The sequence below is a fragment of the Hippoglossus stenolepis genome, chromosome 10 (genome assembly GCF_022539355.2).
Source record: "Hippoglossus stenolepis isolate QCI-W04-F060 chromosome 10, HSTE1.2, whole genome shotgun sequence".
Classification (NCBI taxonomy): Eukaryota; Metazoa; Chordata; class Actinopteri; order Pleuronectiformes; family Pleuronectidae; genus Hippoglossus; species Hippoglossus stenolepis.
Window position 1 is genome coordinate 15,928,816 of NC_061492.1, and position 25,116 is coordinate 15,953,931.

A 25,116-nucleotide genomic window follows, 5' to 3' on the forward strand; every position below is an offset into this window, starting at 1 on the left:
GCCAGTAGATCCCTTTCACCTAGATCTTACACACTGGACCTAAGTTATTGTACCCAAGTGCTTAAATAGAATATTACAGTACATATTCATGTTTATAAATCACAACAGTGTTATGATACACTGGTAGGTAAATAGATACTTCAACTAAAAAGGACAATGAACCAGTCAACTCTTTCAAATGTGTTTTAACTCGGTTGCTTTTATTTTGTGAGATGTAAGATTCAAACAATGAAACATCATGTCAGGTAACTGCAAACCAGACAACTTTCCAAACATTTCAGAACATAAACATGCTGCTTCATCACTTGCTTCATCAGATTAACAAGGTAACCAATTGTTGATTATTCAGATAAAGAGGCGTGCCACAAACCCCCCAGCTGCTCCAACACCGGCCACAGCTGCAGTGGCGGCCACCGACAAACCAGCCGCACCTACAGTGACACACATACATTGGACGATCAGTACATTTTATCAAGCTACAGAGAAAGAAATACCAATACTATCATCACACTACAGTGTATACAGTAATATCTTTATTCTACCTAAAGACTGCATTAGACAGACAGATAGTTTACACCCAAGGACACAGTTCAAACCAAAATTAACCATCTACTGTTTACCTGCGGATTGAAGAGCAGCCACCGCACCTCCTGCTGCCACTGCACCTCCGTTAGCCACTGCAGCAGCCGACATAACTTTAGCAGCCACTGAGCCTGCCACCACTCCAGCTGAGGTGAAACCTGCGGCCCCCAGAACAAGAGGGGCCGCGAACACAGCCACTACTGCACCTGGACAAGAACACAGCAGAGATGGAGCCTTCATTATTATTATTGTTATTTGTTGCTATTGTTATTGCATGTCTATAAATGTCTTACCTCCTACAATTGCTGCACCTGTCACTGAAACACAAGAATAAAATTGCCTCTTATTACTGCTAAGCTGTACAGACTTGTATTACATGCTTTTATTAATAAAGTGAAACATGATGCTACATATAGGTGTTGATTTTCTAAAAGAATGTTTCAGTATAGTCAGAGGAAGAGTGGTACTCACCAGGGTCCATGGTTTTTTCTCTGCTCTCCTCTCTGCTGTGTTTCCTCTGTTGTGAGCAGCTTCCACGTCATGAAGGTTTCCTCAGAAACGAAACTGTGGGACAATCTGAACACTAGGGGGCGTCTCTACTGGACTGCTGAGGAAAATCAACCTGATGAAGTCCATGCAGTTCCCCTCTGCCTTTCTTGAGATACACCTCTTTACTCTAGATAGAAATAGAGGAGTACTTGTCATACTTTTTTGATTTCTTAATTATTTTAATGGTGGGCATCATCTCAGTTTTCTGATGATTTTCTTATGTGTCAAAAACACCCTGAGGGTGTCTGGGCTGAACTGTCTGCATCTGTTAAAGCTGTGGCACTCCAAAGTAAAATTAAGACACACATCAGACATGGTTGCTGCTTCATTTCTTTTATTCTCCGCTTATGTTTTTGACTATAATGCACAACAATCATTCTCTGATCTATATATTGCTATTGACTGATTTGGAACTTGCGTTGATTTAGCTCAGTCACACTGGGTGATTCACTGACTTATTCACGTCCTTCCTGCTGGACACACAGAAACCCAATGAAACAGGGGTCTTCCACAGGTTAAGTCATGTTTTTCTTCCACATTCCAAATGTATGAATTTCTGATTAGCTCCTTTATTTAAAAGGACTTTTAAATAAAACATTTTTCTTTCAATCTTTCTTTTCCTTCGAAGATTTTCTGCTGATGAGGCTCGTCAGCCATCCCACTGCTGCTCCGGTGCTGGCCACAACTCCAGTGACAGCCCACGACAGACCAGCAGTACCTGCAGTGACATCAGTGGATGGATTCATGATAGCGAGCTACAGACAAACTGAGGAAACCTTGTTATCAAGCCAGACTTATTACACAATATTACAACACTCAGTGTCCTTAAATTGAACCTTTACTCTTCAGTTTGTTAAAGGGATAGTGTTTGAGTCCACAAAACACTTTTGGAGTTTCAGGGATCAACAGTGTTCCAGCCAAATTCAATACAATTGAAGTAAATGGTGACCAATTCTTCAAACGTAACAAAAACGAAAGAAGAAAACCATAAAATGCCTCCGTACTGCTCCTGTGGTGTCACCCAAGTGTCCGTAAGGCCCGACATTCATATTCCACCCAAAACGATGTCATTTACACCGTGTTTTTAGCCTAAATGTCCTCTGTGGTCCTTGCGTGCGGCTCCAGAGGAGAATATCAGAGGATACATAGGGATCACACTACACGAGTAGTATCGAGGCATTTCATGTTTTTCTTCAGTTGTTTTTATGTTTGAAGAATTGATCCCCAGTTACTTCAATTGAATTGAATTTGGCTGCAACGCTGTTTACCCCTGAACTTTATCCTATACCTGGTTTATCTGAAATTAATATTTAGAGTCAGTGTTTTTCAAATGAAACAGAATTTTCTTAATTATTTTCGTATGAGGCTCATATATATTAACTATTTCGTCATACATTGCATGTCGGCTGTTTCAAAGGTCTCTTGGCATCTTTGTCCATGTCCTCCACGTGTAAGGCTCCACTTTTTCATCCTGAGATTTTTGTATTCTATATTTTTGTTTTCATTTTTGCATCTGTCACATGTTAGAAACATCAACCCCCCCAGGTTATTGTGATTGGATTATTAAATACTGCACTAATAATCCATGTAAGATTACTAATCTTCACTCTTGTACAGGACATGTTGTTGTTGCTGTTTTTCAGAGAGACATCACCGTTAAAACCATCCTAAAATACCTGCGGATTGCAGAACAGCCACCAGACTTCCTGCAGCCACTCCTCCTCCGCCTGCGACTGCAGCAGACGACATCATGGTTGCAGCCATGGAGCCTGCAGCTATTCCAGTTGCAGTGAAGCCTATGGCTCCCAGAGACACAGGAACCAGGATCACAGCACCTGCTGCTCATGGACATGAACACGGAGAATGTGCTGATTGATTTACTGCACAGTAAAGTGTGTTAAAGGGTTAGTGAATCTCTTTTTGGACTCATCCTGCTGTCTTAATTCTGTTTTAGTTAGTTCATATAAACAGATGTTTTTCCTGAGTTGTTTTATCAATTTTTTGTTTTATTTCTTTTTTAAATAAATTGTTTTTACTGCTTTCACATGAGGTTATTGGGTTACAGGTTATGCATGAATTGTGCTATATTAATAAAGTTTATTATGATGATGATTCTTCTTCTTCTTCTTCTTCTTATTAGCAGTAGTAGGAGTAGTATTGTTAAAGAGTCTTACCTGCTCCTGCTATAATGGCGGCAGTTGTCCCTGAAACACACCATTAAAGTAATATTCACATTCCCAGCTCCTCTGGCTGAATCAAAGACATCTGCTGTGGTTACTGTCATCATTACATTTCAGATTTAAAGGAAAATGTAGAAATACGTGTCGGTTTAATAAGACACTCACCTTTAACCCCCATGTTGTTGTGTTGTCTTTCCTGGTCGGACTGTGTAGTGTGTTGTGAAGCTGGGCTGAGCTACAGAGGAGGGACACAGTCAGAGAAAAGGGAACAAAAAGTGAAGTGAAAGAGAAGCCCCGAAAGGGCGACAGGTGACAGTGGAGTGGAGTGGGAGTGTCAGTGGATAGTTTCACACCAGGGAACACACTGACTGACGTGCACTCACCACCGTCCTCATACAACAATAAAGCGAACAGCAGCACAGACCTCCTAGTCGTTCCTGTTGCAGCGCAGACCTCGAGGTTTCGCTCTGTTTTCCGGACACGATCACGTGGTAGGTGTTGCGCACGCGCACATGGAAGGTGTGGGGTCAGCCTGTGATGCAGACAAGATGCCCACTGCCACCATCGCCCCTGTGTAGCAGCGGAGCGCCGCAGACCCCCCCCCTGTCGTCCCCCAGCTCAGCTGCATGTTGTAGTCCGACACACGGAGCTCCATGTCTGTGGCGAATGCGAAACACACGGTCCTGAATCCGGTAAGAGGCTTATTCTCTTCATCATCTTCATCTTCATCATCATCAGCAGCAGCAGCTCTCTGATGCCATCATGCAATCTACAGACCCCCCCACCCCACCCCTCCTGTAGCTCACAGTGCAGATAAACACTGTATTCAAGTTGCAGTGATGTCAGCATGTGTGCAGAGACGAGCTGCATGGGTCCGTGTTCACTATGCACCGGTCTGTGTTCACCGTGCATGGATCTGTGTTCACCATGCACCGGTCTGTGTTCACCGTGCATGGGTCTGTGTTCACTCTGTGCACAGGTGTGTCTTCACCGTCCACGGGTCTGTGTTCACCCTGTGCACGGATCTGTGTTCAGTTGTTCAGTGGTCGTCAGTGCAGGTGTCCACTGCTCCTCACCTCTGCTCCCCCCCCACCTCAGGTGATCCCATACACAGGGCCCGTACCCGGAGGCCTGCACCCTGGGGAGATCATCATCATCCAGGGCACCGTGCCCCCAGATGCTGACCGGTGAGTCTGACTCAAACCAGAGGATGAGCTGCAGACGTGTGGACATGTGTCTTATTGGTAAAGCCACAGCATTTCATATTTACTTTGAATCAGGAAAAACTTCAAAACATTATCTTGTTTACTTTATTAGTTCCTAAACTTTTAAACCTAAACTTCATTCTCTGCTCCACACTCACACCCTGGGACCCTCACAGCTTGAATCAATGACACCACAGATATCTAATATGAGAAAGTCTAATGTATGGGCATGTTCTCAAGGTGAAAATATATGTATGAATTAGGGATGGGCAAAAATTATATCAAGATAAAAAAAATCAGTGGATATCGATAATTATCATATTAAATGTCTTAGTATTATTTCTTTTGAGTTTAAAGACAGATTTTTACTCCGAGTGAAGGTTGTGGTTTTAAACTCTTCTCTATGAACGGAGAATAAAAAACACTGATGTGTACCACCTTGATAGTCTGATACATACATCACATAACAATAACACAATGGACAAATTGTGCAAAAACTACTTCATTCAAAATTTCCATTCCAATGAATTGGAAGAATGTTTGCATTGCATAGTGTCACGGAACAGTCAACACATTGAACTGGAATTCATTAGCAATAAACATTATACACTTATACAGTAGAAGGTGGAAACAAATCTAAATTGTTGCAACATGACTGGAGGAAAAACAGAGAAAAAGGGACTGTGGTATTACCCCTTATCCAAAAGGTAGAAATACTTCAACACCCAGAATGCACCTGGAACCATCAGGCCTCTCCCAGTGGTTAATCTTGACCTAAACTTCAGGAATGTTTACAAAATGCTATTTTGTAAATAAAACTATTTATAGCTGGGGCGGGACTATCGATTCGCTATCGTGGAAAAAATGACTGCGATTGTCAGCTGATCGATATTTTTGTCCAGCTCTAGTCTTTGGGAACATCTGGTTTATTTCTGTGGACACAGCGGGGCATCAGCTGACATCATGTGTTTATAGGAACAATTAAATTGTCATTAAGTTACAAAATTATCAGCTTCCTCTGTCGAACATATGGCTATAAATATTTCACAATGATAACAACTACTAGATGAGCCTGGATTCATTTGAGCTCAGCTTTGACTTAGTGGAACTTTTAAGCTCCTCAAATCCTGATTTTGCTCCATCAAACTAAACTAATAAAAGTCCTACTACTACTTTGTGATAATTGTAGTTCATCAAATGATGAAAACCCTGTAACACACAGTAAAGCTGAGACCTTTCAGCGCCCGGCCTTTAATCCAGCGTCGGTGTGGGCCATGTCTGCAGGTTTCAGATCGACCTGTCGAGCGGCTGCAGCACCAAGCCGCGCTCTGACGTCGCCCTCCACTTCAGCCCGTGCTTCACAGGCCCCCCCAGGGTGGTATGCAACTCCCTGCTGCAGGAGAGCTGGGGTGAGGAGGAGACGCTCCATCAGCTGCCCTACAAACGCGGAGCCCCCTTCGAGACCATCATCCTGGTGCATGACGACGTCTTTAAGGTCAGTGATCCTACGATGCTACCTGCAAACAACACAAGCACATAGTGAGTTAATTAATGGAAAAACAAAATGGTTCTAAAGTATCTGTCTTCACCCATAGGTGGCAGTAAATGGTACTCACCTGCTGAGCTACAAGCACAGAATCCCACTGAACAGGGTCGACACATTTTCTATTTCGGGGAAAGTCAGGGTGTACGCTGTTGGCTACATCCCAAACTCAGTAAGTACATTTCCCTTGTTTTCATATTTTTTTCCTCACAAGCTAGTGAGATGTGTGCTTCTTTTATAGAAACGTCTTGTTTATTCATTTCTAAATGTGGCTTTCCCCCCCCAGGCGATATATTCAGAATCAGGTGACTTGGTGAGTTTTTCCTTTTTGCGTCATCTTCATAAAACCCCTGTGCATGAATGTGCCCAGTGTCTTGTGATGCTGCTAAAAGTGGATCACACTTTGTAAAGGATCCCTTTGTGCTCTGTAGACTGTTCAAGTGGGCGTGCAGACCTTTTAAGGACAGCTCTGGTTTTTCGACAGCTTCTGTCTCATTTTAGTGATGACACTGTTGTGGTGTCTAAGATCTGGGAACATGGCTACAGCCAAGTCTATTTGGGCAACAGACCTTCAGGAAGTTGTAAATAAAGTGTTGGGGACGATGCTGCGTTCCCAGATGGTGCCGGATGGAGTGATGTCCAGAGCTGTGAACATACATTTTTGCTCAAGCATTAAGAAATAGTTTGGAATAATAAGTCCCATGTTATCTACACTGTACACAGAACACCAAATGTACAGCTGATCACGATGTGAACACTCAAGGGTTTTCCTCATATGCATTTATACGTACATACTGAATATACTCACAATATGTCAATGCATACAGTCGTGTAAAATACATTCATACATAGAAACGTGTTTTTTTTATCTTGTCCACTTCTTTCTTCACCTGAATTTAAAAGCCCCACCAGACGACAGCTGCAAATGAACCGTGACATCACTTCTCACTATGTTTCAATGTTAGTCCATATTACCCTCGTCAATCCAACACAATACAATCAAATACCAAAGACAAATGATGCTGAAATCAAGATTAAACTAGAATGGCACTCAGAGTGTACATGCCTCTGCCACAGTTCCCTTATTCGAATCTCCACTAAATTTCTCACACTCATAAATATCAGTTCCCTAAATATATTTTTTCATCAAGATCCATGAATTATCATCTGTGAAAACACTGTGAAACAAAGTCAAATAAAAATGTCTTGGATCTACCCCTGATCCAGATCTGCACCATAATGTAATAGGTTCTTCCCGGACTATTAATGTTCTGATCATATCCTTCCTCCAGGTTTTGTGGTGATCGTTCCTGTAGTTTTTACGAAATCTTGCTTAAAATACCAACAAACAAGTAAACCAACAACTAACTTTCAAATATACACAAATATATACAAAAATAAAATATAACCTCCTTAGCTGAGGTAAAAAGTGTTTAGAATACAGATTTTTAAAAAGGGCTCAGAGTTGTGAGTGTTGATGAATGAATTAGAGGATTGACAGGAAGATGATGTGATGTAATGTGTTGACAACTAAGCAGCCATTTTGAATTCATCGTTCAAATCATATTTTCCAAAGCGACATTTGTTGGGTTCAGCTTCTTAAATGTGATGATTTGCGGCTTCGCTTTGTGATGCAGGATGTGATAATCTTAGCGTCTTGGATTATTGCCCCAAAAAAAATAATACTTTGGATTGTGGGAAATAGCTCAGTCTTAATAGATCAAATGATTAATGGAGAAAATAATTGTATTCAAAAGGTTTATCAGCAGTTATGTTGTTATTTCAGAGCCTCCCTTACAAGGGCAGTATACTGAAAGGCCTGAGCCCAGGGCAGCACATCACAATCAAAGGACAAGTCAGCATGTATCCTCACAGGTAAAGTGACATATTTATATTCACAAGTGTATTTATCAATCACTGATTGATTTGGTCAGTTCATGTACTGTTGTAGAGGTCTCTGTGATAATCGCTGGGCCTGAAACATTTCCTTTATGAACATTATTTACCTCTTGTCCATGTTTCCTCCAGTTTCACCGTGAACCTCTGCAACAGCAGGACGGAGAACATCGCCTTCCATCTGAACCCTCGCATGAAGTCGGGTGTGTTCATCAGGAACTCGTACCTGAGTGAGACGTGGGGTCAGGAGGAGCGGGAGCTGCCCTTCTTTCCCTTTTCATCGGGGGAGTACTTCGAGGTAGGAGCCACTGAACCACTTCACTCTACTTTGAAAAGGGTGTGGGGGATGTGGATATCACTTTAGGTAAATAATGTCACATCCTCACACAATGATGCCTTTACCTGGATCCGGATCAGGGGTGAATCCAAGGTAATTCTTTCACTGTCTTTAACGTCGTGAGATTCAATGTTTTTCTACATTTTCTTTGATTTCTCAGAGAATAATTCATGGATCTTGATGAAAAAAAATCAGGCATGTTTAGGGGACTGATATTTACGAGTGTGTGCAATTTGCCATTCAAGTTGTGTATAGATTTGAGCATAATTCATTATTAGTGTTTTTTTGTGTTTTTTTTTCAGATTCTCATCCTCTGTCAGTCCCATCAGTTCAAGCTGGCAGTGAACGGCTCGCACTTGTTCGAGTTCAGACATCGGGTGCAGGACCTGAGCAGCATCGACCAGCTGGAGATCATGGGAGACCTGGAGCTCACTGATGTTAAACTGTGGTGACTCGGGACTCCACAGCGACACAGAAACCAGCGTTACCGACACCGTCAAGTCCTGGTGATCGACGGTTAATTAGCTCAGCCCCAATGACGCAGACGGTGGATGCTAAAAACATCAAAAATCCCGAGCTGACTTCTGGATCGACTTTCAAAAAAAAAAAAAAAAAAGCTAAGAAAAAAAAGCACAGCGATATTAAACTAGTTCAACCATTGACAAAATGATCCATCTATCCAGCTCAGAGGACCGATGCATGAGCGGGGGCTGTGTCGGAGAATCAGGGCTGTGAGCCACCATGACCGTTTACAGCGTTTACAGAGTTAGGGTTGCCTTGGTTCATATCTTCTACTGTCTCTAGTTTCTCTCTGCTGTGATACGCCATTAGTGCACTGTATAATTAAAACAGCAAGCATTTAAATGTTAATATTATTAAGTAGGATGGAGTATTGGGAGGATATAGACATTTTTTTGAGATTTTGAGGATGTTATATTACGAAAATAAAGTTGCGATTTAATGAGAAAAAAGTCATAGTACAAGCATATAGAAAAAGGTTTTAGGAAAACAGCAGCAAGGACCCGTGGTCTTCAGAGTTCAACTCCGTCTAGATCTAAAATCTTGAAAAAAAAGGAAACTTCATAAGTTTAAGTATTTTGTTATTTGTTAAACAAACATTAAAGTACACTTGACAAGATGCTCCACATTCCTCATTTTTACACAGGCGACTGGTTGATCTTCTGATATTCCCCCTCCATGATGACACTTAACCTTAATTTAAGACTTTATTCTCATAATAATACTTCATTCTCAAAATCTCAAGAGTTTTTGTTCCCCTGTAAGTGACCATAAATATGACTCTGGCGTAAATAAGCACTTAAATCCTGGCTTTGTTTAAATGTCATGACAGTCTGCATATAAAACAATGAATGAAACTGTTGGGCCCGTATTTTCTTTTGGAGCAAAGCTCAATAAATCAAATTTATTGTGCAGCTAAGTTAAAGAAATCATTTTTTAATAAAATGTTTTGTGATTACTATTTTCTTTGGAGAGAAAAATGTATTGTAATGTCATTAACATTTTCACCTGCAATATTTTGCCCAGTTCTTTATTTACTTTTCTTCCGTTTTTTTTTATCCTCAGCATTCTTTAACACAACTCCGCGTGTGCTTGACAAGTTGAAATCTATTCATGATTTAGTGCAGCAGAAATTAAGCACAGTGCAGTACAGGGTCAATGAAAACTCTTTATAATAACCTAACAAATGCTGTTTTGCGATCTTTATGTGAGCTGTAGACTGAAATAGAATCCTGCATCGCTTGTCTCACTATTGTCCTGCTCCAAATAAAAAAAAATGTCCCTGGTTTAGAAATACAACCAAAAATCAGATATTTCTTTTCCAGTGCGATTGCGTTTTTTTTCCCCTTTGTTTATTGCAATTATTGTAAAAATGTATTAAAAATCTTCCCTATATCATAAATGAGTTAATAAATAAATGTGTTACTGTTTGATGCTTTTGTGTGATGGATTGTTCAGACATTGAGAATTTACCTGCAGTACTTGTGCTCAGCCACAAGGTGGTGGAATAGTATTAAATGTTTACTGACCGCCTTGCACTACCCAGACTCCTTCACCAACCACCTCCTGTCAGTGAACACCAGACTTTCTCTTTGGGGGATAAAGAAGCAGTAGTTCTCTCTTTAAGGCCCCTACACTTGAGTCTTCATTTTAGTTTTAACATCTCTGTGCAAAAGTTAGCGCCTGAGGCTGCAGCAGAACCATCGGGATGAACGGAAGAATAAATGGCCTCAAGTCTTAACCTTCTTTGAGCATCCATAGATGTCTGGAAACATTCAGACAGGCTTTTTTTTCAAATCTGTCTATTTTACGTTCCAATCGCCGCAGGCATCAGTCACAAGATGAATTTTAAAGGAAATGCTATCACCACATGACTCCCACATTAGCTCTTACTGCACTGTGCCTCCTAAACCTCAATATTAATCAAATGTTTTCTGATAAAAAGTTGGTGTTTTATTAATATCCACAGGAAATATAATTTGTAGAGGTGTTGCAATAACCATGGTACAGTACAACAGTCTCTTATTCTTTTTTTTTTTAAACAGATAAAAAGCAGGGTGATATGCAACATGACATCAACCATTGCACTGCTGAGAATGTCCATGAAAAAAAGGCAGAAGACAAAAGTCCGATCAGCAACAGGCAAATAGGCTAAAGTTTGTTTTACAAAAAGTCAGGTGTGTGATCCACTGACAGACATTCAGCTCTCTGACCAATGAACTGTTATATACTGTCAAAACATGGATTCTTGTTTTAGCTGGACAACGCTCAAGGACATTCGCCACGAAGCTCCACTGTCCAGTCTCCAGGAAGATGGAGGATGGGATCCCTTGAACTTTAAAACATACACACACCAAAAAAAAATGAGAGAAGTGTATGACTGAGTTGTCATACACTCCACCACACATGGAACCATCTCCCAGTCCCAGCAGAGAGGTTTGGCAAGACAATGGCTGAGGACAACTGGTTTCACTTAGTCACATACCACAGTTTCTAGCAGCTGAATTTAAACCACAGTCAGTTTTTTCTCCAGATCTCATGTCCTGCTGAGAAGAAAGGGAGGGGGAGATGTGGTTCAAAAGTGGCACAGTTTCAGGGGTTGGATGAATGTTTTTAGGGGAGAGGTGGTGGAGGGGGATGGGGGTATATTCCATTGTCAGACGGAGCTGAGCTTTACCAGTCCTCTGACAGAGTCCTCATGTAGCGAGTCCTGGCTGGCTGGGTTGTAGAAGCCGGCCTGCATGGTGTGGCTATGGGGGCTGCCGCAGGGTAGCATACCTGGGGGCGAGGGCACTTCCTCTGGAGTGAGATAGTGGTGGTGTGCCAGCGGCTCCTGAAGGGGGTGGCTGTGGTTGTGTGTGTGTGTGTGTGTGTGGCTGTGTCCGTGGATTGGTAACATGTCTGTGGCCTCGTGGCAGCTGAGGCTGGGGGTCGACGTTGGAGGCGTTGGCTGCCCGAGGGGGAGCGAGGTGCACGGGCCGGACAGGCTGAGGGAGTTGCGGCCCGGTAGAGAGACTCCGTTTTCGGGAGAGGTCGTCAGGATGACTGGTTCGCTGCTCTGCTGCTGGAGGAGAGGGGTGTTGGCGGCCTGCAAAACGAATTTGGTGCCTTGAATGCACTGGTCTTGATCACACTGCGAGGAAGCAGCCGGAAGCAAGAGACAGAACAACACAGGAGGGGATGTGACAGCCAGAGATAGATAAGGTGCAGGAGGTGAAGGATGGAAATAGAAAAATAAAGAGAGAGGCAGTGTGGAAAATTAGATGAAGGAGGAAACAAGGGATCGAGATGTGAGAAGACAACAGAGGAGGGGACAGGTGATTGGATAAGGGAGAGACAAAGAAAGAGACAAAGATGTTAGTACCCTGGTTAGAATCAGAGCCACACAGAGAGCCTGCACCAGTTTATACATCCGTCCTAGTAAAACCAGAGTCAATAGAAACAGTTGAACATTCAGGGCTATTCAGTCACTGCTTCATGACCTATTGATCTATTCGCTTTAGAGTGGAAAGCGCGCATCTAAAAGTGGAGCAGAGTAACTGGGTTAGGACACAAAGAGTCATCAATACCACACATTAACTACAGGGAGATTAGCTTTAACCCCATCAGCCCTTTACCACCACAGAGCAATCATGTGTATCAGAGAGCAGTTACAGATGAAACAGCATGAGTGGTGCAGAGGTGACAGGTATATACAAAAGATTATAAACAAACAGGAGAAGAATGTTAAAGCCTCCCAGCATCGCGCTCACACAGCCTGACTGACAAGATATTGGAAGTAGAAGGATTTGTCCCACAACGTCTAACTTTTCTTTATCAATCTCATTGACCTAGAGATGTGATTCCAGGTGTTATCAATCCTCTTATCGGCCGCACGCCTAAACTGCTCTCCACTTATCACTTTACAAGCCAGGCTCCTCTCCAGGTTGTTAGAGACTCATTTGACTCAAGGTTATTGAACTGAAATGACACCGAAACCTCAGTCGCCTCCACGCTAACAAACGGCTACATCATCGGCAATGTGATGGGTGTAAGATTCATATTTATTTTTTTCTACAATATGGTTCTTTCATGTGTTAAGAAGACTGAGCACTGTCTGTCCCCTAAAGCACACACACAAAACCTCAAGGAACAAGACGTACATTGACTGATGATAAACCTCAGATAGCACAGGCCTTGTTGTGTTCGGCTTTCACACGTGACAATGACACAACAAGGATAAGAGATATCTTTTCGCAATCGAAATGTTATCCTATAGTTACCCTTTAATTCTTGGCCCTTACAATAAAGATGACATAGCAAGAACCTGCCTCGTCCCTATCTAATTCATCAAAAGGTAAATATATATGAAAAGGCAGTGGGTCCTTCAAACACAACAAACCATATGTAAAGCTCTATAGAGAGAGAAATAAAACCTTCATTAACAAACCTCCACCAAATTCCAACAGTACCCTTATGGAATATCAGTTTAGCTTTTTCTGCATAACCCTGCTAAATAGCATCACCCCCTCGGTAAAAATATAAAGTGAACATCCCAGCTTCTCAGATTTAAGGATTTTCATTATGGGCTGATCTATATATTTAAGGAGTATCAGTTGAACAAAAACAAGCAGTTTGATGACATCACTTATGGGCTCTGAGAAATTGCAATTTTGCCAATTTCTATTCTTTTCTAACATGTCACACACCAAATAAATGAATAGACGAAATTAATAATTAGTTGCAGTCCGACCATCCATTCATTTTGTGCAATCCATGTCGAAACTGTCCACTTAACGTAGATTTTAAGCAGTTTCCTACACTTCAGTTCAACAGCCAGTCATAATTAGTTCAATTCAACAATTGCACGGTCATGAAGAGGATGAACGTGACCTTGTGCAGAAAAAAAAAAAAATGAATGACACCATTCAAGTGTCCAGACGAGGTGGTTGAATCCAGCTACAAGTTGGAGGGATTAGAGCCGTCTGTGTTATTCCTGACAACATGACCAATGTCTCCTGTGAGCAGGTGACTCATGCATTGAACCTTACTGAGGTTGTACATTTACTGATCAAAACAAGAAAAACAGGCGACGACTACATTAATTCATCATTTATAAACTGGCTAAACAAAGTGTTGTATCCAGCTCTGAAGGAAGCAGAGAGACAAGCCGAGTAAGAGACTTTCTGACTACTCAGTGAACCAGGAGTGAAACTGACAACAGGGCTGTGGGGTGTCAGCCCCTCATCACTCACTGTGTATCTGCCAGGAAATTGTGGTTGATCAAGTTGCTGTGTGTGCTTGCATGCATATGCTTGTGTGTGTGTGTGTGTGTGTGTCTTGTATAAAAATAGCTTGAATACAAAAGAAGAGGATGCACAAAGAGGAGAAAAGGAAGGAAGAAACAGTGAAGACCAAACATGGAAATAGTTAAAAGGCCAAATGTAAATCATGTGCCCCGGTGGTAAAGGACGAACATTTAGCATATTTAACATATAACATATAACACAACATTAGTAAAAGAAAACTGTGAAAAATGAATATCTATTAATAGATTTTACCCATTCATTTTCTGTTGAGTGACTACTCGATTGACAACTTACTTCAAAACAATCTGAAAACCTGGGCAAACAGACCTACCTGAATGGCAGCGTTCATATAAAGGCTTGTGTAAGAATCTATCTTATATAACGTGGGTGAACTGACGTGAAGAAAACAATGATTGCTTTCAATCAAACTATCCATTTCCCCCAAAGTCAAATCCCAAATGGAGGTTTTATGTTATCGAGGTGTAACGTGACATCATATCACACTGTTACCGGGGCAACCATTTGCAAGGCTTCTGCATACCAGGCTGTGGTTTTTAAGCTGCATCACAGACAAAGTACCTCACAAAGAAACAGGGCTTTTGACTGCGCGAATGAAAGAAAATGCTACTTCTAGGTATTAACAAGGCAGGTGACAGACGCAGTCAACAATAAAAGTGACGGATCAAATGAAAACGTAATGATATGGATGTAGCCACACACACACGCACAGTCTCTGAAGAACAACCACCCTACACACTGCGGCCATACGACTTTTATTCCTCGCTATTTGAACTATTTTAAATGGGTAAAATCAGCAGTTGCCTTATAATCTATTTAAAAACAGTCACTGCTGATAAAACAAATGCAAGAAAATAAACAGAGCAGACTAGATCAGTGGGCTGATAAAATGGTCAGCAGTCGGCACAATAGGACAAACCCACCTGCTAATCGTGACTTCTACGTAAACAGATGGTTGTTACTTGTGCATGTGCTAATGTAGGGGGGGTTGTCATTACGGTTAGTCCACACACGCAGAACCAGGAGACGGATGACGCTCACGTATGACGTCTCAATGAGAACGCGCAGAATGAGGTTGTGTTTGGAAAGACAACAACATGAGGACTGTGGCACAGAGCTGTGTGTGAATAACTCTTAAATCTAGCATGTAATCTGTGAAGTAAACAGTTAAAGAGAACAACAGAGGACTTGTTGCCTCTGTTCAGGCTCCAGAGACAAACTGGTCAGTGAGGTCAGTGCAATGTCTTCCTTGCGACGACAGCAGTTCTTAGACATCTCAGAGAATATCTGTTTACAGACTGAGGTGTACTTTCTGTTCAGGAATTGTTTATTACATATTATGTCTTTTTGACTCCTGCTCATTTCTTCTCGTTGGCTCAGAGCACACGCACGCACACACGCACTGAGCTAACCCTTCGCTGAAATTAGTGAGCGAGAATCCTACAGCTCAGCCTTTGATGCCCCTCAGCATTAGCACACACTAAGGATACCTCCCTGCAACTGTTGACCTAATTTACTGACGACATGGAACGACACATGAAAAATTGAAAACATCACTGACTCGCTCATTGCCACCCAGAGCAATATCATCTGTTTCAGTCGAGAATGGGATGAGGAAAACTAACTGGCTTCACTTTGCCGGGTCTGATGGATAGCAACATGTTTGTGAGGCTGCAGCATGTTTGAAAAACTTTAGACATGATATCTAGCTCAACCCTTAAACCAACAGCTAATGTTGACCATTATTATCCAATGCAAAATAATACAGGACTGGACATTTGTAGATTTAATTCAAGTTGACGTGGTTCATCTCAGATCACTCATGACAACATGTCACTCGTCTCCATTTTTAATTCAATAAACCAATCACCATGTATCTCAGGACGCAGTCAGATCTGTCTTACCATGTGGCTCTGCTGAGACTGGGTGGCCCCATACATAGTGATGCCATTGGTGGGTGGTGCCAGCTGTGGTGTGCCTGATCGGATAAAACCCCGTCTGTCAATTAGACTGGTGAGAGAGAGAGAAATGAAAAGACAAGTAAAGGAGAAAACCATTAATTCACAAATATCACACAGCAAATGCTATTAACAACTGACAGATCAAACGGAGGAGAGAAGTGCAAACAAATAGATTCACCTGAGTCCTGAAAGGTCTTCAAGTACAAGTCAATCCCTTTCACTGACTGCAACAGGGAGCTTAAAACTACAGCCATAGTAACCTTGTGTGCAGATGGTCAGGTACAATATTTTATTTTGGAAAGAAGCCTTAGTATTCTCGTCTTGACCAAACACAGAGCGCACACACTTGCTTTTCCGCTCACACATACAGTTGTTGATAAATCACTGTGGAGCAGCAGAGAACATCCCTGTTTGTGTCCCATCATTAATGCTGCAGAACTGTGACACAGCTGTTTAGACAACAATCGACAATAAACACACAAAGCTGGTCGATGTGTTAAAACAGAGCGAGCAGCAGGGTGATCGTTTAACAGACTGTGTGTTGACAGCGAGCCCCGCTGGGACTGAGCTGGATTCAGTTAGAAATGGTTTGCTACAATCGCAAAGACAAACTCCGAGAGCCGACAGCAGTGGCTTGTGTTACTGGTAATGAATACGGGAAGGTCTGCAAATGTGGTTAGGAGGAAGCCAGCATAAAAACACGTAGGACACCAATAGAAAATGTGAGTCAGGGTCTAAGCAGGGAACTGAGGGGAGCTTTTTGTGTGTGTGTGCGTGAGGCAGCGTTCCATGCATAGTCCAAGGCTGAGGTGAAATATTCCTTCCTTACTTGTGGATCCAGCTGTGTGGCGCCTTCGGCCGGCCGGCCACACACCCACCACACACACACACACACACACACCCGGCCACACACACACACACACACACACACACACACACACACACACACCCGCCACACACACCCGGCCACACACACACACACACACACCCGGCCACACACACACACCGCCACACACACACACACACCCGGCCACACACACACACACACACACACACACACACACACACAAGCTACCTGTGCACTGAGGACTCTCCTTTACCACCCACTGGAATCATTACCAGTGACTTACAGCTTGCGATGGCCAGAGCACAATCCAGCCAAGTACATTGGCTGCTAAAGTCCTTCATCACTGCTCTTCTTACTCTCTGTACAAGTGTGTATGCATCTAGGAAAATAATCATTTGACGAGGCACTGTGCGCATATGCTAAACTACAGACTGCGTGTTTCTCAGCTTTCTGTTTGTTCTGTACAGTTAATGCAAAACTGTAACTGCAAGATGCATGTGATGTCTTGACAGAGACAGCGTGCTTGTTATATCAGCAAGGTGGTCACTGTCAGAGGAAAAACCATGACGGAGGAAAACAAAGAAAGATTAAAGTTAGCAAAATCAAGAACGACAGCTTTCTGAATTCCTGAGCAAAAATGCTCAAGAGAAAGAAGCTGGAAGGGAACGAGCACTGACATTAACAGTCACATGGACACGAGAATGCAGCTGTGACAGTCGGCCGGTATTTGGGTTAAATCACATGAACGGCAGAAGTGTGAAATCTAATATATCTAACCAACTTTGATCTTGAATTTGGTTAAAATGGGCTTGAAATGCATTTGGCTCTTGCAGAATCTTAGTAGCTATGCATAGAGAAAAGGCTGCGGGCCGGCTCGTTTCAAAGCTGCTCCTCACATCAAAAGGAGCCCAACAATTCTATTTTAGCCATTAAACCAAATGGAGAGTTACAGTTACAGATGCTGTGATGTATTACAGAGAAGGTGAAAAATGACTGAGTGGGATTCTCAGAGCACTGAAGGATGAGACTTATAGATGTCATCATGTGGGCATCTGGCAATACGTATATATAACCTCATAAAAACACATCGTACCTCGGTGGCAGGGGTCCACACAGCGCTGCACAGCAGTTGGTGAATATATTGCCATGGCTGTAGGGATTATGGTTGTCCTTCCCTCTTTTAGAGGACCATGACCCTTTTATCTGGAGGAGACCACACCACATCATCAGTCGCAATTTCAGAGATGGACGAATCAAGAGTGCAAACAGATTATGATTGTGTACCATGTCTAGCCTGACCCTGAAATGTTTGAGTACCGAAACCCACAGACCACACTCTGACCAACTGAGCTACACTAATGTCTGACTGAGGTGAGCCTGAGCTGTGAGGACATGACATCATCTGTTTCTGTTTAGCATCAACTGAAACTGGGGTTGCAAATGAAAAATAAAAGAGATTATCAAAATAAAACTTTGTGACAGCTTGTGCAACCTCAAGAAAGTATAGTTTATACAGCTAAAAAAAAATTCTGATAGAGAAGCTGTTACGTATAGTAAAGTGTAGCAGTTGTGACTCAAGCGGTAGAGTGGTTTGTCCACTAAGCAGAGGGTCAGTGGTTCGATCCCAGGGTTAGGGTGTGTGATAGAGAAACCACAGCATCTAGTAGCGCTGTGTGAATGGGTGAATGTGGCTTGAACTGTAAAGCGCTTTGAGCAGTCGATATGACTAGAAAAGCCCAACATAAATAGTTGATTTACCATTTAACTACAATTAATAATGATCAATGCGATAAAGTAACATACTGAACTTTGAAATTGAAATTTAAAATGATAAATATGACCAAATCCCAAAATATAGTGTGTGTAGCAGCTGAGGAAAGTGTATCATTTGACATACTGGTGTCCATTTCACGTTCATACTCACATCTTCATTGGTGGTCTGGTTTGAGCTGATCAGGTAGGTATGGAAGCCTGAGAGGCCCACTATGGACCAAATGGAGAAGAAACACACCACCACCTCCAGCACAGTGAAAAAGTAAAGTTAAGGAACTTTCCTTTAGTGAGACATATGGCAGGGCAATATAATAATACCAGTAATTATTGCAATTCGAATTTATATTTCATTAATAGCAATATCAAAAAAAGTTAATACATCAAAAATAGTGCTAATGCATTGTGCGGGCACAGTAAGGAGGTATAAGACATAATTGATCTACCTCAAATTTGTTAAATGTATTGCTGTTTATCAAATGTTTGCCATATACAACCTTCATTTAGGAGCAAAAATCTTTCATTAAACTTATTAAAATAATAATGTGACATTTATCGTGATATCGACTGATAGGAAAATATTTATCTTGATGTAATATTTGGCCATATCCCCCAGGCCTAGTGAAACAAACAGTAATGTGAGAGCTCATCTAGAAAACATATAGAAACACACATTACGGAACGCATGCCAGCATGAAGAAAAAAACTAACTCACGCTAACACACTGACCTACAGCCTCAGGGCTGACCTCCTCTTGCCAATAGCTCCTACTTACCAGTTCATTTGGCTGCGATGGCAGGACACTGCTCTTTTTCTCGGCTCTACATAAAAACACACATGAATCCTTCTCCCTTTATAAAAACGAGGTGTAGTCACCCTGGGTGCAGTCTGTAAAAGTATGTGTTGTTCATTAAATAAAACAAACTACAAATATATTGGAAAATCAATATGATATTATAAACTAAAAGATAAGTGATGAGATGAGTCAGTGTGTTAAACTCTCCTTTTCTCTCTCTCTTTATCTCCCTCTTCTTTTTTTTACTCTTCCCATTCTCTTCCTCCTTAGCAAGCATATAACTTGTCATCATTCACCTCATATAAAGGACTGCTACGATACTGTTGGGCCATGGTTTTGTGTGAAACCACACTTCGGCCTACATGTGCCATCAAAGCCGGAAGCAGCATGTCCCTCCAGGACTCCGTCTCCCAGGGGCCATTAAAAACCAGAGCAAGGAACTCAATGTCCCAGAGGGCATCAACTTCACACAGAGGGGTGGAAACCCCCCCCAGGGACACAGGTTTCAACTCCCATTGGTCACTCTGGACCCCATGACCTGTGAGGTCACCGGGCCAATATAAGCTAAGTTCTCCAGCTTCTCGATCTCTTTCTAAACTCCCTCAACGGGGAGAAGGGTGTCTCTCTTGCTAAAACCCCTCTCTTGCTAAAACCCCTCTAAGGAGAGAAGGCTGTTGAGCCTCTTCTGCCTCTTCCTACGATCCTTCCACAGGAGGGAAGGCGGTGGAGCCTCTTCTCCAGCTCACATCTTCTCTTCCCATCCAACTCTTCGAGAGGAGCACAAAGGTGCAGCTTCCAGCTCATCTCACCAAGGAAACCTCCTCGCCCTCCAAGCTCTACCAACGTCCTAGCAGCGACTCGATGTCCTGCTGGCAAACTTCAGCAACTGAACTGAACTCAACCGAAACCAGCAAGACGACACAAAACTGCGAACTGCACAGCAACTTCCGTTTTCCCCTTTCCACGGACTGGTAACACAACTGGGCTTAATAATTATACTAGGCTAAGCAAGACTGTTTATTCGATTCTGTGTGAGGTTTATAAGTTTGGTTTGTGGTGTTGTGATATTTTGGGTACAAGTTATTGAGAAAGTAATGTTAGTCTGTTATGCTCTTCACAGTCTTTCGTTGCATCCAATCTAGTAACTTCCTCTAATTTGGCACACACACAGACACACGCATAACTCTTCACCTCATTATCTCTACAGGTCGTAAACATTCCAATAGGTGGGGGACGGGTGTTATCTCTTTGGCCAGCGACCATCTTGAAAGCACGCTGACTCACACAGACACACACACATACCTATCTTTGTTTAGCAATTAGACCGTTAGTAATTTGTGTTTTTATACTTTATTATATTCATAATAAATGTTTTTCTTTCACAAATGTTTTTTTATTAATGTTGCATAAGTGAATTTCGCCAACCTCTACACTGTCAAGAACCCCATATCTTTCAACTTAGCTAACTATCTATATGGTAATTTTGGTTATAGTTATTAATTTAATTGTTAATCAGAGTTCCAAAATTTGTAGTTAGAACCTTAATCTATGAGACTTAATCAATAAATTGGCTATCTTTTCCCTTCCTTTGAAGGGTGGTGCCCCGAGGTAACTTTAATCAATTAAAGTTATTATTTAATATTAATAATAAAATATTAATATCTAATATTTTATCTTGATAACCAAATTTATTGAATGCCGAAAGGCACACCATTTTATGGTATCACGTTTGATGCATTATGGCACAACAATACCATCAACTGCAATTCTCATTAATTAAAGCCCTGTAGGACACGGGCTATTATCAGCTTGGCACGGCACACACCACAGAGGGAAGGGACAGAGAGAGACGGTGCCATAAACATGTGCTCTCCACTTGATTTGTGACTTAGAAATGGCTTCAAGTATCATTTAGATTTGATAATTTATGATTCTCCAAACGTGCTAAACTATTCTAGTTATGGTTGGACCCTAGTGCAGATTCTTAGATTATCTAAAGAAGAAAAACATAACAAAACCATGAGAGTGGCGCAATATCTTTACTGCCTGGATCTATAGCTAAAGGCCAAGGTCAAAGGGCAATGACTGTGCTGCAATGACAAATTAAACACTTGTGGTGAAACAATAAGCTGAAATAGATGCAGGCAGGAAAATTGCATGAAAACAACACAAACAAACATAATTCTGAAGAAAACGAGGAGCCTGTACCTAATAGAGTGGTTAACTCTGTTGCATGGGCATGAAAAGTCTGACAAGGACCAGAAAAATTTACCTTTCAAATGGTGCTGCTGCATCCTCACAACGGACTCAACCACGCAAACCTCTTTTATCACCCGAGTACGAATCATGTCAAACACCACAGAGAGAGTCTACAGATGAGGTACAGTCAAGTTGCCTGTGACAGACCATGAGGCAAAGAATGATGAAGCTGCTGTTGCAACTTACATCTGAAAAGACACAGCCCCAATTTACACGGTCGAGAAACGGTTGGAGTAACAAATAGGGATATGTCGTTATCTGGATATGAAATGACCTTCATCAGGATATGAGATTTTGTTCATATCGCATAGCCCTACTTACAGCGTGTTTGTAAGAGCTGTAGCTTAAGACGTCTTGCACACACTCGGCATCTATCACACAGACAGACACACCCACGCTAGTTTCAAATCCCTCTCGCACAACATCTCTGCAGAGGGAGGGGGACAAGTGAGAGGCAGATGAAATCAAAGAACCACTAAATCAATTGGCAGAGACCGAGAGTGGAGCTGCTTTTTTGTGCAGCATGAGCCCGATGGAACAGGACTAATCAGACGCACACCATTCATGCAAGTACTGTTAGTCTGCAGAAGGTGATGGGGGCAACATGAAGAGTCATGCTAATGAATCCTGACCCACAGAGTAATGCACAGGGCCCTCGATGTACAGTTCAGTCTGTGTCTTAAAGAGAATAATCAAAGCTGAGTGACTGAATAACCACAGACAGACAAGTATATATAGTGAATATAGGCAGACAGGAGCAGAAATTAGACATTCACACTTAAAACACCTGCGATAAAGGCAGAAAGTCCGATTTTAGTGAAAGGATATCTGGCAGGACTCTCTTTTAGTGCATTGAGGAACCCACTTTGATGGGAGCCTGTGAACAGAGAGAGACAGTTTCCATTAGAACATGATACAATGGTGTTCATCATTACATACACACTTACACAGAAATGCACATCAGAATTGAACAAAACCATATGAATGATAGATATTTAATCAGATTTGGGGTTCGACACACTGAAGCTGTTGCACAACCTTTTAAAGTTTTAAGCACCAACAAGATGAACTGAGCTGTTTAAACTAGAGATGTTCCAAACACCTGCATCACAAATGCCTCTGATACTGCCAAAAAAGTGAGTATGCAAATCTATGTTCCGATCCGATAACACGTCTTTTAACTATATTAGTTTCTACAATTTTCTTTTTCCGGACATCAGTTCTACTTCGCCACAAAAAAGCAGCTGCACTATACCGCCACTGGTGAGTGCCGTTTTGAGAGCAGTGAAGAAGAAGGGATTTCCGGTAATGTAGCGTTAGACAGAGCCCGGTACAATGTCAGCAATATTTGCCAATATTTCACACTGGAAGATCCCACAAGTAAAACAGCGACATTTACCACTATGGCTGGACGACAACCTGACCCAGGCATTAAAACACTGATAACAATCATCACTTTCATACAGGGTTAGTAGCATAAAGCTGTTAAATACATAATATAAGTTCTTAATGTTGCAATGTGGTACACTGTTTCAGCCGCTACGCAATTTATATTTCAGAATCGATATCCAGAAGAGAAAAACATTAAGGACTGGCCATCTTAATATTTGGCAGATATCTCTGTGCCCCAAAGTCAGGTTGGTAAGTTTCAAGAAATGGGTTTAGATAGTGCAAAGAAAATGTTAATTTGATTGGTTACTGAATAAATTAAATCCTGAGACCAAAAGGGCACATTTTGGCATTTAAATGTAGCACTGCAGGACAGTTCCAGACAGTTAGATTGGTCTTAACTGTGAGTGTAAAACATCAAACAAACATTGAGTCACAGTAATGTTTGCTAACTTGGTCTGAGGTCCACTGGGAGGGGAAACAATACAAAATCATAGAACTCAAACTGCTGTGATTCCTTTTTGCCAAATCTGACAGCACTTAGTCTCAACACAGCACGATTACAATCAAAGAAAAGAGGATAACCTCACCACAGTTTAGTCAGCACTACAATGTTCTAGCAGCAAATGTTGGCATGCACTTCTTTCCCAGTGCAATATTGATCCACTGACTGTCATTTATGCAAACACATGGACACACACGTGCACACACTGATGGGGAGCAGTCCACACTGCCTGCTCCCAGCTGGAAAGATGGTAACAAGCCAGAGCGCTGCAGCTTTTCACAACGCCCACTTACAACCTGCTGGCTTAAAACACACTAAGAACACAGTCAGGAGGAGTGTGTGTGTGTGTGTGTGTGTGTGTGTGTGTGTGTGTGTGTGTGTGTGTGTGTGTGTGTGTGTGTGTGTGTGTGTGTGTGTGTGTGTGTGTGTGTGTGTGTGTGTGTGCCTGTGAGTACATGTCCTTTCCCCCTCCTCTCAGCTACTTACGTAAAATGATGTGTGTGATGACAAAGGCAAAGATGAAGATGGTGAGGAAGGACAGCGAAAGGATGAACATGTAGAAGAAACGGTAGTTCCTCCTTCCCACGCAGTTTCCCACCCAGGGACAGTGGTGGTCAAACCGCTCTGCATGGACAGAGAAAGACAGAGAACAGAGACGTTTATTTTGGATACAAGGACACATACCATACCAGAGTATCCTTTCATCGCAGCTGACACAGCAATAAAACAAACTCCCCTGTCTAAAGACTTTGTCGTGCACACAGACTCATTTAAAATGAACTACACATTCTTTAGAAATCATGTTTCTCTACAAGATGTACAGGTGTTGTTGTTGCCTGATCAAGAAAACCACATTTCTCATTTAGAAAACAGAGGCTTGGAAAAAATATGTGCATGTAAAGGCAGAGTATGATTCCAGAACTGTGGGAAAATAGCGAAAAAGAAAAATGTCCCTCTGGATCTTGGCATAATATTTTATCATATTTTTCACATAGTGCAACCTGGCTATTTATATAAGTATCTAAAAAAAAGTTGCAGGCTGGCCAACATGACTCTGTATGGCATCACAGTGGAGCCGCACGTGGGTGAATGAGGCACTTTGCTGGGTCAGCAGAGGAAGTATGTCAAGTAAAGGCACATTCATGCTAAATGTTAGACACATATGGAAAGAGCATTGTGTCCATGCTCTGTGTTCATTTGTCCCTGTTTGTGCACGTCTTCTGGAAGCTTATGGATATGGATTAAACAGACAAAAGGAGCAGTATAAGTGGAAAATATGAAGGGCAAGAGTAGCCTGATGATCGAAAGACATGAGAACTTTTTGAGGAGACACCTTAAGAGTTGGTAAGATACATCATATATATGATGTTACTTCACCCCGACACAGGGACAAACAGCCACTTTTGCTTCTTTCTTAAGAGGATCACAACCTCTTTTACTGCCGCTATGGTTGTTTTCAGGAACCCTCAGAT

The 25,116-nt window shown here is 42.0% G+C and overlaps 3 protein-coding genes across 7 annotated transcripts in view; 1 reads left to right on the forward strand and 2 right to left on the reverse strand.

Annotated features, from left to right (window-relative positions):
• Positions 1–179: 179 nt before the first annotated feature.
• Positions 180–3,874, reverse strand: LOC118116098 (interferon alpha-inducible protein 27-like protein 2A). Of its 4 annotated transcripts, none has more exons than XM_035167409.2 (8): positions 3,736–3,874; positions 3,477–3,546; positions 3,306–3,335; positions 2,808–2,969; positions 1,054–1,849; positions 876–899; positions 621–788; positions 180–431 (listed from the first exon to the last, which is right to left on the reverse strand). In XM_035167409.2, exons 2-5 carry the CDS (start codon positions 3,487–3,489, stop codon positions 1,737–1,739), a joined length of 318 nt encoding a protein of 105 aa, XP_035023300.1. In that variant the 5' UTR covers positions 3,490–3,546; positions 3,736–3,874; the 3' UTR covers positions 180–431; positions 621–788; positions 876–899; positions 1,054–1,736. The 4 variants fall into 4 exon arrangements, with proteins under 4 accessions (XP_035023300.1, XP_047197531.1, XP_047197532.1 ...); XM_047341575.1 differs by having other exon boundaries at positions 3,695–3,817; XM_047341576.1 differs by lacking the exon at positions 3,306–3,335 and having other exon boundaries at positions 3,695–3,818.
• Positions 3,831–10,242, forward strand: LOC118116097 (galectin-8). The gene is made up of 8 exons (XM_035167406.2): positions 3,831–4,003; positions 4,410–4,498; positions 5,801–6,011; positions 6,112–6,231; positions 6,346–6,372; positions 7,846–7,934; positions 8,088–8,253; positions 8,595–10,242. Exons 1-8 carry the CDS (start codon positions 3,965–3,967, stop codon positions 8,742–8,744), a joined length of 891 nt encoding a protein of 296 aa, XP_035023297.1. The 5' UTR covers positions 3,831–3,964; the 3' UTR covers positions 8,745–10,242.
• Positions 10,243–10,741: 499 nt separating this feature from the next.
• The window catches only part of zdhhc14 (zinc finger DHHC-type palmitoyltransferase 14), a 48,213-nt gene continuing 33,838 nt past the window's right edge, over positions 10,742–25,116 (reverse strand). Inside the window, exons 5-10 of one of the 2 annotated variants that reach the window (XM_035167405.2) lie at positions 24,131–24,268; positions 22,579–22,627; positions 18,850–18,952; positions 18,019–18,128; positions 16,022–16,127; positions 10,742–11,899 (exon numbers count right to left, since the gene is read on the reverse strand). In XM_035167405.2, coding sequence (XP_035023296.1) covers positions 11,468–11,899; positions 16,022–16,127; positions 18,019–18,128; positions 18,850–18,952; positions 22,579–22,627; positions 24,131–24,268 — 938 coding nt within the window. In that variant the 3' untranslated portion in view covers positions 10,742–11,467. Of the gene's footprint in view, positions 11,945–16,021; positions 16,128–18,018; positions 18,129–18,849; positions 18,953–22,578; positions 22,628–24,130; positions 24,269–25,116 lie in introns of both variants that reach the window. The other variant, XM_035167404.2, reaches the window with a different exon arrangement.